Source organism: Canis lupus, chromosome 11, assembly GCF_011100685.1.
Source record: "Canis lupus familiaris isolate Mischka breed German Shepherd chromosome 11, alternate assembly UU_Cfam_GSD_1.0, whole genome shotgun sequence".
In the NCBI taxonomy this organism is placed as follows: Eukaryota; Metazoa; Chordata; class Mammalia; order Carnivora; family Canidae; genus Canis; species Canis lupus.
This window is the reverse complement of record NC_049232.1, coordinates 17,835,922-17,851,139: the sequence shown is the minus strand read 5'-3', so window position 1 is coordinate 17,851,139 and position 15,218 is coordinate 17,835,922. Positions and strand designations below refer to the sequence as shown.

The 15,218-nt window shown below is 37.2% G+C and overlaps 1 protein-coding gene across 2 annotated transcripts in view; it reads right to left on the bottom strand.

Annotated features, from left to right (window-relative positions):
• The window catches only part of SLC27A6 (solute carrier family 27 member 6), a 69,273-nt gene that overhangs the window by 38,307 nt on the left and 15,748 nt on the right, over positions 1 to 15,218 (bottom strand). For both annotated transcript variants that reach the window (XM_038552060.1, XM_038552059.1), the window contains exons 3-4: positions 2,660 to 2,818; positions 1,808 to 1,932 (exon numbers count right to left, since the gene is read on the bottom strand). In XM_038552060.1, coding sequence (XP_038407988.1) covers positions 1,808 to 1,932; positions 2,660 to 2,818 — 284 coding nt within the window. The remainder of the gene's footprint in view (positions 1 to 1,807; positions 1,933 to 2,659; positions 2,819 to 15,218) is intronic.

Sequence of the window (15,218 nt, the reverse complement as noted above, 5' to 3'; positions counted from 1 at the left end):
TATCATGCAGTCCTGATAAGAGACCATACATACAATAGGCTTACTCTCACAATGAGATTCCAAATCACATCAACCATTTTGAATAGCAATTTGGAAATATGCCATAAGAATCACCAAAATATCCATGTCCTCCTGAGCCCCTCCACTGGCTACAATGCATAAAGATATTAATTGCAGCACCATTTAACATAGTAAAATGTTAGGAAAAAAATGTCAGCTGTTTAGTACATATTTACTAAACAAATGACCTTGCAAAAGCTAATGCTGCTATCAAAGGATAAGAAGAAAAAGGAGTGGCTAGGGGCACAGTTTAGAAAGCCCACAAAGAAGTTCATTATAGGTAGTGCCTAATCTGTCCTTTACTGAAGGTGGCTTCTATTGTACTGGAGGGCATTAATTCCCTAAATTATCCTAGTCCAGATATCACATTACCAAAGAACACTTTAATAAAAACTAGAAAATATGCTAGGTTGTGGCATTGTAATTAATCTCTCTGCTAGGACTCTTCAGATAAGACCAAAACTCTAACATTGGTAAAGTCTCCCTGGAGAAAATAAACGTCAAAAGGTCTAAAACATTTCTCTGGGATCCCCTGCCTTAGTGATGGATCTAGGGAATCTAAAGCTATCTGAAGCACTCCTGACCAAGAAGAGAACAAGGACAGCTCTGGCCATAAAAGGGATGAGTCAGGAGCTAAACAGGAGGTCCCTACATGGTAAACTTCAAGTTTAAAGTGAATAAAAGCGTTTTGTAAATAAGACTACCCAGTTTCACATTTTTCTTGTGTTTTTCTTCCCTATGTAATCCCATATCTTCTACAAAGTTTTATTTAAATGCTTCCAGCCTTGTCTCAGCTGTGCTGTGGGTAAAGGAAGGATTACATGTACATGTTTGAGCCAGCCAGAGAAGACATCTCAGCCCACCATCCATGCTTTGAGCTGGCATGATTATGGCAAAAGTGATGAGGGAGACTTGAGGAAAGGGCTTTATCAAAGGCCAAGGGCAGGCCATCAGTTTCTGCTGCCTGTCCCACATAGGGAAGCATTTCCTATCACCATTATTCATGGGGCTGGGAATTTGATAACAGAAGGTCATTTCTTCATAGCCTCAAGAATGTTTAGAAAATCAGTTAAAAAATAAGCATCTCAAAATACAAATGAGACCAAGAAAAGAACGTCTGAGGGCAAAAAAGCAAACAAACTAATAAAGACAAACTTTAGGCTCTTGTAACTCTCTCTGCTTGTCTAATTTCAGAACGGGGCAATTTATCAATTGTGGAAATGATGGTTTTAGGTGGGGAGACAAGAACACATGAAAGCAAAATTTCTTTTTTAAGTTTAAATCAAAACCAAACAAAGAGACAGACTAATCACTTATTCAAAAGAAAAGAAATAACAAGCAACTCTAATCAATATCATTAGTTTTGTTTTTTGAAGAACAGCATTTGAAACGATGATCTAATTTGACCTTGCAGTAACCGCTTTCTGTGTATAGAGCATGCATCTAATTTCATAATCGGATGTGTGCTACATTTGCAGGAATTTTAATCAGTCTAAACATAAAAGTGGACTGGATTGTGGGTCCCTCCTATCCTGCCACAATATAGAGCACATTAATACAATTCTGCTCTCCTTTTATTTCCTGTGCCTTGTTTTATACTTGTTTTATCGTGGGGTATTGCATATACCTCTGTAAGTCAGTCAAAACTTTGTTCTGGAAGAAGGTGGAGTATACACAGAAATTATTTTTTTCTCCATACTTTTTCTTTCTGGAATTATTTTTCCTCTCTGAAAACAACTTCTCTTACCTTAGGTTGTTTGCAAAGATAGCGACAAAGTTCTCCAATATACTGAAACACAGTCACATTATACTTTCTGCAGTCATTCCAAAATTGACTTGCTGAGAATTTCTTCTTTAACACACAAGTAGCTCCTATGAGGAAAGGCAAAAACAGGCACCAGGGAAAATATTCAAAGACAGAATTGACATAAAAGACAAATGATGCTGCCCTGTCTAGAACATTTATAGTCAATTTCAAGGCTTTTATAATCCATCAGTGGCCATTCCTATCAAGCTCATTTGAAACCATTAATATTACAATCCAATAACTCTAAAAAATTCATGATGGAATTCTATGTTTTGACTGCAAATATGTATAATTATATATTTGCAATTCAGGGGAGGAAAGAAGAGGTCAAAATAAGTAAGGGAGTTGCAAGTATTAGAGCATGACTACAGATAAGGGTTTCTTTACAGAGACGGAGAGTATTCCCTTACTTTTGTTCTTGAATATGTACATTTTATTTATTTTTAAAAGCTTAAAGCTGCCTCAATATTTCTTGAGATTCAGAGTTGGTAACACAGAATTTGTAAGATAGCACCAGCCAAGTTAATCAATGATGACAGGACCTAATTGTGACAACCTAATTTTCACAACAATATAAGTCATATGAAGATGTTCCAAGGAAAACACTGCTCTTTTCCCTTCAGGAACAGAGTATGTCATGAAATTGTGTCCTTTTAATGAAGATTATGTTGTAATTATTTAATAAGCCCACAATCACTCTGAATTCTACTGATAGACTTTTGAACTTTGATGAACACAAGTTAGAGTTAACAAGCATTTAGAAAATTTATCGAATGGAAAAGGAAAACTTACCCAACTCAACACATCCACCGATTCCCAGAAGAGCTCCTGAACTATGATACAGAGGAAGAGTTATATAAATGATGTCATTGGCAGTACAGCCGAAAGCCCACAAGCCAGCGGAGCCCTTTAAAGCCTGCAGCTGACTGATCACAGCTGCTTTTGGTAGACCTGGAAGAAAAGAAAAGAAACAGATGTAAGAGAAAGCAAGTTTATGTATCACCTACAGTAGCAATCGAGACAAAATACATCAAAGTATTATGTGTGCTTTGTAGGGACCATGCAAATGTGAGTTGCTGCTATAATTAACTTCTAGAATCTTGGACCTACACAAAAGGATCAAAACTAAAGTTATACAGAGTTTGAGATACTATAAGCTTCAAAGAGTCATATCTGCTCTAAGGATGGCAAAAATGCCCCAAATCTGAAAATGTAAACCCAAAATGAAGCAAATCGCAAGATAAATCTAAGTTATAGTTAAAGTAGAAATTTTCTAGTGAACAATACCAAATAAGATTCTATCTCAAGAACCAGTAGTTCTGTCACGTTTCATTCGTCCTAGAATAAGATCATCATAGAATATCAGATTCCATAATACATGATGCTGAAATAGTTCTATACATTCATGATCTAAACATAAATCACTTCTCCCCTCCAGTCTTCTATGTACAATGGGTTTCTTATAAAAATGTGTAGTTGTAGTTAGTGTATAAAACATTTTGTATACTGTTTTTAAATTTCCATATTATTAGTCTTTTGTAGTATAATGTCAGCATAATAAATTCATCCAGTTAATACATGATATAATATGAAATTGCCTTATCTGTGACTGAATATGAACAATTTCACATTTCAATCTCCATCTTCTTGTACACACAACACACAGCTTATTTACAGAATGATAAGTATCCTTTCTTGAATTCATTTGTTAGATTAAATAGTATTTTCATCCTATCCTGTTTGTCAGTTCAGAGCGTTCTTATATTTTTGGAATGTCCTCATGCAGAGGGCCCCAGCCCAAATCTCCCTCACCAATAAAGTCACATTGCTTCACGAAATGCAACGGTTACAAGGAGAATCATTTGTTGTTCCAGAGAGGCAAGCAGAGACCAATGTCAGAGAAGCCACAGGAACAAGTACAGGGCAGGATCAAAAGGGAAAAGCAGCAGGCAGTAGAGCCATAAGTGGGGTCTTATTCTCTACCCCACATACTGATAGAGTCCCACTTACTATTGCTCAGAGGGGGGGTTACTAACGTCAGGGAATCTGCAAACTAATTGCTGTACCTGATTGGACTTGATTTCATAATTCTAGAAACTGAGTTCTAAATTTCACAATGTATTTCCTAAATTAAAGTACTTCCTTATTTTCAGCTTGCCTTAGAGTCCCACGGTAAAACAGACTCCCTCAGTGATGTCAGCAACAAAGCCGGGTAAGTCATTCCTTTTTTCCTTCCCTCTGATATACTACTAATGGGACATATATAACCACCCCCTCCAAAAGTGCCTCTGCACTCACAACATACAAGGACACCCAAGAGATCCATCCATCTGTGGACGTGAATGTGAATGTGACTGAACTGAACCCGAGGAGGCTGCAGAGTGAGAGAAGTGGTACTGGAGCCGTGACCTTTCTGACAGAAGAGGTCAAGGGTGATGACAGTGAGTGGGTGAGTGGTGAATCGGCCTGGTCCCATGTGCTGCAGCTGAAAAGGCCAGTTGCCCTCTCTGAGGAGAAACCAAGGTAACTGAGGGGAGGGAAGGAAAGGGAAAGAGGCAAAGAGAGGTAAAGTGACTCCTACTATCTACCTCAGGACTCAAGAGGACCACTCATAGACCTCTAGGATCCCCCTCTCCCCTCACACTTGATGACTCTCCCTACCAGGGCAGGGGCACCACCCAAAGCCCCAAGTGCTAACTAAGGACACTCCCCCCCCACCCCACCTCAATCACCCCTCTCCCTTTTCTTGCATTCCCAACTCCAACAGAGAAACCAAGAACTGGTGCTATAGCGCCACCTTCTGGAAAACAAAAGGAAGGCTCCTAACTACCAAGGTTCAACTGTTAGTATCAAAGTAAATAAAACCTTGCCTTGGGGCATCTGGCTGGGTTAGTGGGTGGAGCATATGACTTTCCAGGTTGTGACCCAGGTTGGGTATACAGATTACTTAAAAACAAAATCTTTAAAAAAAAAAGCCTAAATAAGAAAGGTATTTGCTGCTTCAAATATGGTGGCAAAGGCACTTTTCATCAAACATCATGAAAAATCATGGTAATAAAGACAATTTTCCATGGATCAAACCCAAAGATATGGAATACTGCAATCTAAGTGGAGTTTAAAATAGCAATTGTGAAGATATTCAATGACATACAAGAAAACTCAGAAAGACAATATGATGGTTTCAGGGATACAATAAAGAACAGTAGTACTTTCCCAAAGAGACTGAAATTGTAAAAAAGAACCAAACAAATTCTGGAACAGAAGAACTCAATAAATGAGATGAAAAATACATTAGGAATGCAGTGGAAATAAACTAGATCATACGGAAGAGAGAATGAGTAAGATGGAAGAGAGAAATATAGAAATGATTCAGGGGTTACAGATGAGAAAAATAAGATTTTTAAAAAGTGAAGAAAACCTATAAGAACTATCTGATTCCATTCAAGAAGCCAACATAAGAATAATGGGTGGCCCAGAAGGAGATGAAAGGGAGAAGGGGGCAGAAGGAATATTTAAAAGAATTACTATTGGAAAGTAGTCAACCAGAATTAGAATATAATAAACTCAACTATAACATAAAGGAGAAAGGAAAACTGCGTTAAAAATAATGATATTGGGGATCCCTGGGTGGTTCAGCAGTTAAGCACCTGCATTCGGCCCAGGTCATGATCCTGGAGACCCGGGATTGAGTCCCACGTTGGGCTCCCTGCACGGAGTCTGCTTCTCCCTCTGCCTGTGTCTCTGCCTTTCTCTCTCTCTCTCTCTCTCTCTCTCTCTCTGTGTCTTTCATGAATAAATAAATCTTAAAAAAAAATAACTATAGCTACTACAACTTGGTAATGAAATCACAGCATAAAAAGGGATAATTTGTAACATCAAAAATATAGAGTAAGAGTAAAAAGATGGAACCTTTATAATGAAGATAAATGAATGACGATAAATCTCTATCAGAAGAAAAGCAATTATTTTATCTATGTTCTATGTAAATGCTTGGTAACCACAAAGGGAAAATCTAGAACAGAAACATTATATATAAAAAAGGGCAAGACTGGGGTACATGGGTAGCTCAGTGGTTGAATGTCTGCCTTTGGCTCCAGCCGTGATCCCGGGTCCTGGGATGGAGTCCCGCATCAGGTTCCCCAAAGGGAGCCTGCTTCTCCCTCTGCCTATATCTGTCTCTCTCTATGCCTCTCATGAATAAGTAAATAAAATCTTAAAAAAGAAAAGGGGGAGACTGAGCAAATCACCATGGAAACCACCAACATATAAAGGCAGACATAAACAGAAGGAAAAAGAAACAACAGAGACACAAAATAACCAAAAGGAAAAAGATAAAATGACATTAGTAAATCTTTGCATATCAGTAAACACCCTAAATATAAATGAATTGTACTTACCAGTCAAAAGGCACAGAGTGGCTCCATGGATTAAAAAAAAAACCAAGACCCAACTCTATGCTGCCTAAAGGAGAATCATTTCAGCTTCATTTCAGACACACATAGGTTCATAATGAAAGGACATAAGTTGATATTCCAAGCAAATGGAAATGAAAAGAAGGAAGACATAGCCATACTTATCTCACAAAGTAGACTTTGAGGCAAATGGGTAATAAGAAAGTCATTACATATCATAAATAAATAAAAATTAAAAAAAAAAAAAAAGAAAGTCATTACATAAGATAAGGGGTTAATATATCAAGAAAATATAATGATCATAAATTTATAATGCTCTCAACACCTGAGCACCAAAACATATTAGGCAATTAATAACAGATCTTAAGGAAGAAATAGACAATAATTGGAGGGTAGTGCATACTTGATCTTAGCAGATGGGTCAACAAGCAAATGTAGTGAAATTCAGCATCCCACTATCAACAATGGGTAAATCATTTAGTCAGTAAATGAACAAAGAAACACTGGAATTGAACAACATTTTTAAAGAAATGGACCTAACAGACATGTAGAGGACATTTTATCCCAAAGAAGCAGAATACACATTCTTCTCAAATGCATATGGAAAATCTCCAGGGTAGATCATGCCATAAGCCACAAAACAATCTTAGCAAATTTAAGATTGAAATCATACCAACTATCTTCTTTAATTACAATGGTATGAACCTGGAAAACAGCAACAAGAAGAAAATGATATCTACAAATTGTGGAAACTAATAGCACACTTCTAAACAGCTACTTGATCAAAGAAGAAATTGAAAGGGAAATAAAAAATTATCTCAAAACAAAAGAAAATGAAAACACAACATATCAAATATTGTGGAATACAGCAAAAGCAGTTCTGAGAGGAAAGTTTATTGCAATAAATACTACGTCAATAAATTGGAAAGATCTCAAATAAGCAACCTAACTTTACACCTCAAGGAAATAGAAAAAGAAGAAAAAAATAAGCCCAAAGTTAGCAGAAGGAAGGAAATAATAAGGATCCCAGAGCAGAAATAAATGAAACACAGACCAGAAAAATAGTAAAAAGGACCAACAAAACTAAAAGCTGGTTCTCTAAAAAGATAACAAAATTGGCAAACCTTCAACTAAACCAACTGAAGAAAGAGAGAAGACTCAAATAAATAAAATCAGAAATGATAGGGAAGACATTACAACTGATATTAGAGAAAAAAAAGGATAACAAGGGACCAACATAAAGAATTACATGGCAACAAATTACATAACCTAGAAGAAATGATACATTGCTAGAAGCACACAATGTACCATGATTCAATAAGGAAGAAATAGAAAATCTGAATAGATCAATAATGAGTAAAAAAAATAGAATAAACAACAACAAAACCCACCAACTCCCAAAACTGAAATCTCCAGGACCAGATCCTTCACTGGAGAATTCTACCAAGCAACTGAAGATTTAACACCGATCTTTCTTCAAGCTCTTCCAAAATATTGATGAGGAAGAAATACTTCCAAACTCATTCTACAATGCCAGCATTATTTTGATACTAAAACCAGATAAAAATACAAGAAAAAAAATATAAACCAATACCCCTGATGACAATACCCCTCAATGACATATTATCAAACCAAGTTCTAGAACATACTAAAAGCATGATACACCATGGCCAAGAGGGATTTATCCCTGGAATGCAAGGATGGTTCAACATATGCAATTTAATAAATGTAATACATCACATCAATGAAAGGAAAGATAAAAATCACATGATCATTTCAATAGAAAAAAACATTTGACAATAGGACATTGTTTTATGATAAAAACTCTTAACAGACTATTGAAGAAATATATCTCAAGATAATAAAGTCATATATGATAGACCCACAGTTAACATTATATTTAATGGAGAGAAATTGAAAACATTTCCTTTAAGATTAGGAACGAGGTCAAGATGCCTACTCTCACCACTCCTATTCAATACATTACTGGAAGTCCTAGCTAGACAAGAAATAGAAGGCAAGACAAAGAAATAGAAGTATCCAAATAGGAAAGAAAAAAGTAAAATTGTCATTTTTTGCTGATGATATGGTTCTATACATATAGAAAATCCCAAATAATTAATAAAGACTATTGGAATTAACAATTTCAATAAAGTGTCAGGACACAAAATCAACATACAGGAATCAATTGTATTCCTTTACACTAATGATGGATCATCTGAAAAAGAAAGAAAACCATCCCATTCACAAAAGCATCAAAAACAATAAAATATTTAGTAATAAATTTACTCAAGGAAATGAAAGATCTGTACAATGAAAACTATAAAACTTTGCTAAAAGAAATTGAAGAAGGCACAAATAGAAAGACATCCCATATTCATGTATTGGAATAATTAGTATTATTAGGATGACTCTAACACTTAAGAGTATCTACAGATTCCATGCAATTACCACCAAATTACCAAAGGCATTCTTCACAGAAATATAAGAAACAATCCAAACATTTGTGTGGAACCACAAAAGCCACCAAAGAGCCAAAATAATCCCAAGAAAAAAAAAGAACAAACCCAGAAGTATTAGGCTTCTGAATTTCAAACTATTACAAAGCCATCGTAATAAAAAAAAGTATGGTACTGGCACAAAAATAGACACATCTACTAATGGAACAGAAAGGAGAACATAGAATTTAACCCTGGCATAAATGGTCAACTAATATTTGACAAGGGAGACAGAAATACAAACTACAGGAAAGATAATCTCTTCTACAAATAGTGCTGGGAATACTGGAGAAACATATATAGAACAATGAATTTGGACCTTTATCTCACACTACCAAAAAAATAACTTGACACAGATCAAAGACTTAAACATAAGATGTAATACAATAGCACTTGTAAAAGAAAATGTATGGAAGAAACTCATTGATCTTGGTCTTGGCAATAATTTTTTAACACAATATGAAGAGCATAAATGATAAAAGAAAATTTAACAAATGGGATTACATCAAACTCAAAAGCTCTCACACAGCAAAAGAAGCAGTCAAATGAAAAGACAACCTACAGAATGGGAGAAAATTCTGCAAACTGTATATCACATAAGGGGTTAATATTCAAAACCTATAAAGAAGTAAGTCAGCCCAATAACAACAACAAAAAAATCCAATTAAAGGTGGGGAAGAAGAATTAAATAGAGTTTCTCCAAAATGTACATCAAAATGGCCAACAGATACATGAAAAGTTGTTCATCATTAATCACCAAGGAAATGCTAACTTAAACAAGTGAGATAGCACCTCACACCTGTTAGAGCGGCAACCACCAAGAAGACAAGAGACAATGGGTGCTGGCAAGGATGCAGTAAAAACAGAATATCTGTACATTGCTGATGGGAAAGTAAATTGGTCTAACCACTGTAAAAAACAATACAGAGGTTCTTCAAAAAAATTAAAAATAGATTTACAATATGATTCAATTCCACCTCTGGATATATACCTCAGGAAATGAAAATGAGATTTCATAAGACATTTGCCCTCCCGTGTTTATCACAGCATTATTCACAATAGCCAAGATATGGAAATACCCAAATACTCATCAATGGATAAAAAATATATGAAAAGATTCATATATATATGAATATTATTCAGCCACTAAAAAGAAAGATATCTACCATTTGTTTTTGTTTTTGAGATATCCTCCCATTTGTGATAACATGGATAGACTGTGAGCACAGCACATTATGCTAAGTGAGATAAGCCAGACATGGAAAAACAAGTACTGTATGATACTACTTATATATGGGATCTAAAAATGTTAAAAGTACAAAAGCCAGAGAGCAAAGTGTTGGTTACCAAGGAATGATAGGGGAGAGCGGGGGTAAAAGCAATGGTATTTAAGGTTAGAAACTTTTAAGGCGTGGTACATAAGCCATGGAGATCTAATGCACAGTACAATGAATAGAGACAGTAATATTGTACTATAATATTGCTGTATATTGAAATATACTATTTTGCAATACAGTAAATTTCAATATACAGCAACATTATAGTACATAAATGTATCAAAGTAGCACATTGTACATCTTAAACTTGTGATGTTACACATAAAATTTATTCAATAAAAACAAAGTATAAAACAAAATATGTTCCCATGCCTGGTGTTCCAATTTTATAACCCCAATCTCCTACTGCCTACTACATGCTTCTCTGGATATGCCCTGGCCCCATGTAATGCCCTGTTGCTGCTACTTCTTGGATGTCCCTACCGCTGATCATTTACCTGTTTTGCCTCAACCTCTTTGGAATGATACTTGATCTTCCAATAGAGATTTGATTCACACTGGTCTTTCTACCTCCTTCTATCTCCCAATATACATACCTCACTCAGACAATGAGCTCTTCTTATTCCCTTACATACTAACCTCCAATATAGGATGAGGCCTTCTCTCATCCTATATTCAGCAGTTTGTAGTGACTAACATTACTTACACATTGCTCAGTAACTGGGGCACCATCTTACTGACAGTAGGGCATCATTCTTTCTCTGATTCAACATATTCACTGATAAAAGCCAACATTTTAATGGGGTCTTTGGTCATAGCAGCAGCTATGTCCAGGAGTCATTGAGTTAAATCACAGGCTTCAGTGACTCCTGGACACTTTAACCCAGGGGAACTTCAAGTTCACCTTATTGCTGTACCTGCTCTGACATTTTCTTTTTTTTTTTTTTTTAATTTTTATTTATTTATGATAGTCACACAGAGAGAGAGAGAGAGAGGCAGAGACACAGGCAGAAGGAGAGGCAGAGACACAGGCAGAGGGAGAAACAGGCTCCATGCACCGGGAGCCTGACGTGGGATTCGATCCCGGGTCTCCAGGATCGCGCCCTGGGCCAAAGGCAGGCGCTAAACCGCTGCGCCACCCAGGGATCCCTGCTCTGACATTTTCTGAAGAGCTTTGTGCTTCATTTCCCCTAAACCAGAAGACAAGTGATCTCATATGCAAAGCTGGTATTATCTTGCCTTTATCCTAAAATGTATTAATTTTTTCAAAAGAAGTCTCTCTGGCCCTTTCTGACAGTGTAGCATCTCACAACATGGAAGTTTCTTGTCATCCACATGCATAGGAAATCTGTCCAGATTTTCTCATCAAAGTCAGTGTAAAGATTTTGGGCGAGTCGAGCTCTGTCCTTGACTCTCAATCATTTAATGTCTTTTCTTCTTCATCCAGATAATCAAGCATTTATACATTTTCTGCTTCCAAGGATATCCCCCATGGTTCTTCAATCACTATATTCCCTATTTCCCACATTGTTCCTGATCTCGTGGCAACCCAGCTTTAAAATAATTTTTCAAGTGGGGTGTGACCAAAAAAAAAAAGGATGTTTAGTCTAGTTGTTTTCCATCTGCATGCTTATCTCACTTGTTCAAAGCACTTTAATAAACTAGTCATGTTTCCCTTCCTCATATGGTTAGCTTTAAGTGATAATGATCTCATTAATTTATTATAAACCATCCAAAGTACTCAGTTATATTGGGTGGGGTGATCGGAGGGAGAGGGAGAGAGAATCTTAAGCATGCTTCATGCCCAGCAGGGAACCAGATGCAGGGCTCCATCTTGCGATCCTGAGATCATGACCTGAGCTGAAGTCCAGAGTCAGCTGCTTAATCAACTGAGCCACCAAGGCACCTCATCTCCTAGATTTTTTTCCCTAGGTTTTTTGATAAAAGAGACAACAGATATGAGCTTGTCTAAGAAATGAAAATGATCAAAGGCTGATGGAGGTTGAGGCAACTGGGTGGCTCAGTGGCTGAGCATCTGCCTTTGGCTCAGGATGTGATCCCAGGGTCCTGGGATCAAGTCCCACATTAGGCTCCCCATAGGGAGCCTTCTTCTCCCTCTGCCTACGTCTCTGCCTCTCTGTGTCTCTTACGAATAAATAAATAAAATCTTAAAAAAAAGTTGATAGAGGTTAAATAGAGGAAAGAAGTTAATAGAGGAAAGAAGAAAAAGGAGAATAAAGTTTGTTAAAATTGCATTTTAGGGTTCTCCTTTAAAGAGTCAGAATGCACAGTAGTATTTTAAAGCCCTTGCAGAGCCCAACAGTACAGAAACTTTGGTATTTTTGTTAATGGTGTTTCTCAAGCTTACATGGTCATAAAGCCCTTTTTCATTTTTTTGTTATTTATTTATTTATTTATTTATTTATTTATTTATTTATTTATTTATTTTTAAGAGATTTTATTTATTCATGAGAGACACACATAGAGAGAGGCAGAGACACAGGTAGAGGGGGAAGCAGGCTCCATGCAGGGAGTCTGATGCAGGACTTGATCCTGGGACTCCAGGATCATGCCCTGAGCCAAAGGCAGACGCTTATCCACTGAGCCATCCAGGCATCCCTTTTTTTTTTTTTTTTTAAAGTAGACTCCTCACCCAATGTGGGGCTCTAACTCACAACCCTGAGATCAAGATGTGATATCAAGAATCGGATGTTCCACTAACTAAATCACTCAGGTACCCGGCCTCTTTTTAACTTTTATTTCATTTCTTTAAAGATTTGAAGGAGCATGTTACAGAACACACTGAGAAATGCTACCTTAGATGGTTTCCAAAGTCCTTTGGTCTTCTAATCTTCTATGAATCCCTGGCATCGGAACTCCTCACAGGTTTAGGAGGAGGTTCAGACCTTAAAGGTGGAAGGGAGGCTGTGTCCAGTGAGTTGGGGATTAGGAGGATGAAGGAGGGAGAGATGATGTGAAGAGAAATCCAATTCAGAGGCAGGAATAAATTTGGGGAATTCTAGGATAATTTTGGAAAAATGAAAAAATCCATAAGGTTAAGGAAAAGGAAAGACAAAAGAAAGAGAGATTGAGATGGCAATAGTACCCGGCTTCCAGGCACTGCTCAGTAGGCAGTGACCTCACTTTCCTCCTCCCTCTCCATCTGGGAACAACTAAACCCATGGCTGCTCTGTCCAGGATAAGACAGCTTTCCTAGAGATTCTTTTTTTTTTTTTTTTTCCTAGAGATTCTTGAGGTTACCTAACCAAGTCCGTGAGCAATAACAGAACTAGAAATTGACAGATAGGACACATACATAGACTTAAGGCAAAAAGAATGGATTTACAGATGAAAGCAACAAAATCTCAGAAAAGTGGATGGACAGCCATGTGACTGACACAGCTGACAAGAAGCCGACACCTGAGATGAGACTTGAAGAATGCTTATTTGCCCCCACAGACTGCAGAAAGGCTCAGAAATTTGATTAGCAGGTGCCCTACAGAATGGAAGATAAATATGGAACTATAAACAAGGAGCTTTATGCAAGTTCTATTTAAGAAACAGTGAGGTCAAGGTCATAGAAAAGGGAATCTATATAATTCTCACTCCTTGTTCATCAAGACATCACATGACCTCCTAGGTCAGAGACAGGAATGCCATAAAAACTGATCTCAACTTTTTCAAACATAGAGACACTCTATGTTTTTTTCAGATATGGGAATACACTATTTTGGTGACCTTGGACAAAAAGGACTTGGCAGTAGTAAGAATGGCTAGAAAAAGTTCCACATCAGTCCAAGGGCTTCCTTATGGCTTGCTGAAAGGGCTCACAAGCAGACTGCCCCTCCATCACTCACTTTTTCAAAGCCTCACTTTCTACATCACCTCCTAACATGCATGAACACCTTCTTCGTTATCAGCATCAGAAGACTTTACTGTATGAGAATCACGTGACTTTCACATTAAATGGCATACTAATATAAATGATCATAGTTACTGCCTTTACAATCAACTCAGCTCAAGGTTTTGCATTGCAAAACATCAGCTGGTATTACAGAAAGATGCCTTTTATTAAAAAAATGTCAGTTAAATCTTTAACAAGGCTGCATAATGGTTTTGTTACACTCTTTGATAGCGTTATATACATAAACCATGACATCTACTCTATGGCCGATTCTGTACATTGCTATGCTCTGCTCTCCATAAGAGGACTCCAGGCTGCTGAAGACTTTATTTATTTTTTTAAATTTTTTTTAAAATTTATTTATGATAGTCACAGAGAGAGAGAGAGAGAGAGAGAGGCAGAGACATAGGCAGAAGGAGAAGCAGGCTCCATGCACCGGGAGCCCGACGTGGGATTCGATCCCGGGTCTCCAGGATCACGCCCTGGGCCAAAGGAAGGCGCTAAACCGCTGCGCCACCCAGGGATCCCCGCTGCGCCACCCAGGGATCCCTGCTGAAGACTTTAAGCTAAAAGCAGATGACACTTGTATAACTTTCCCTGTGTAAGCTCATTCACAAACTAATTTTGGAAGAATGTCAACAGATGCTTCTGGTATTTGTTTTAAAATTCAAAAAATAAAACAAATTATAGCCCAGATTGCTTCTACCATGGTGACTGAAATTATGAGATTTATTCTATGGAAAAGATGAGCCTCTGGAAACACCCAGAAGAAGAAATGTTGAGCAAACAAGGAGAATAAGAGAAAGTAGGCTTATTCCTCCAGTTTCCTTTCACGTTTGACTCATTTTACCCTTCAAGGTTCTTGTCTGAGGAATCTGAATCATCCACCAGTAAAAACTGAAAGGCACTGACAGTCCTGAATCCCCCCAATAAAATGCTCTGGACGATGAGACCTATCAGTCCCCCAATCCTACTCAGGTGCACAGACCTTCTAGTCAGGATTTGTTTTGGGGATTTTTGTGGGTGTTCCAGTGTCTGCACTTTAAATATGAACTGACAGCTAAAGGTCACCAGATATTTAAGGAAATCCTCGGGGATAAAGGATATAGACTGAAATAAACCAAAAGATAAGAGGTTGTTGGCAAAAGTAGAGACAAGGTAGAGAGAAGAAATTTTCAAAAAATTATCACTAATATCCTAAGAGACACAAGATAATAAATAATCAATAATCCAAAAATAGTATGCTACAAAAAGAGGCAT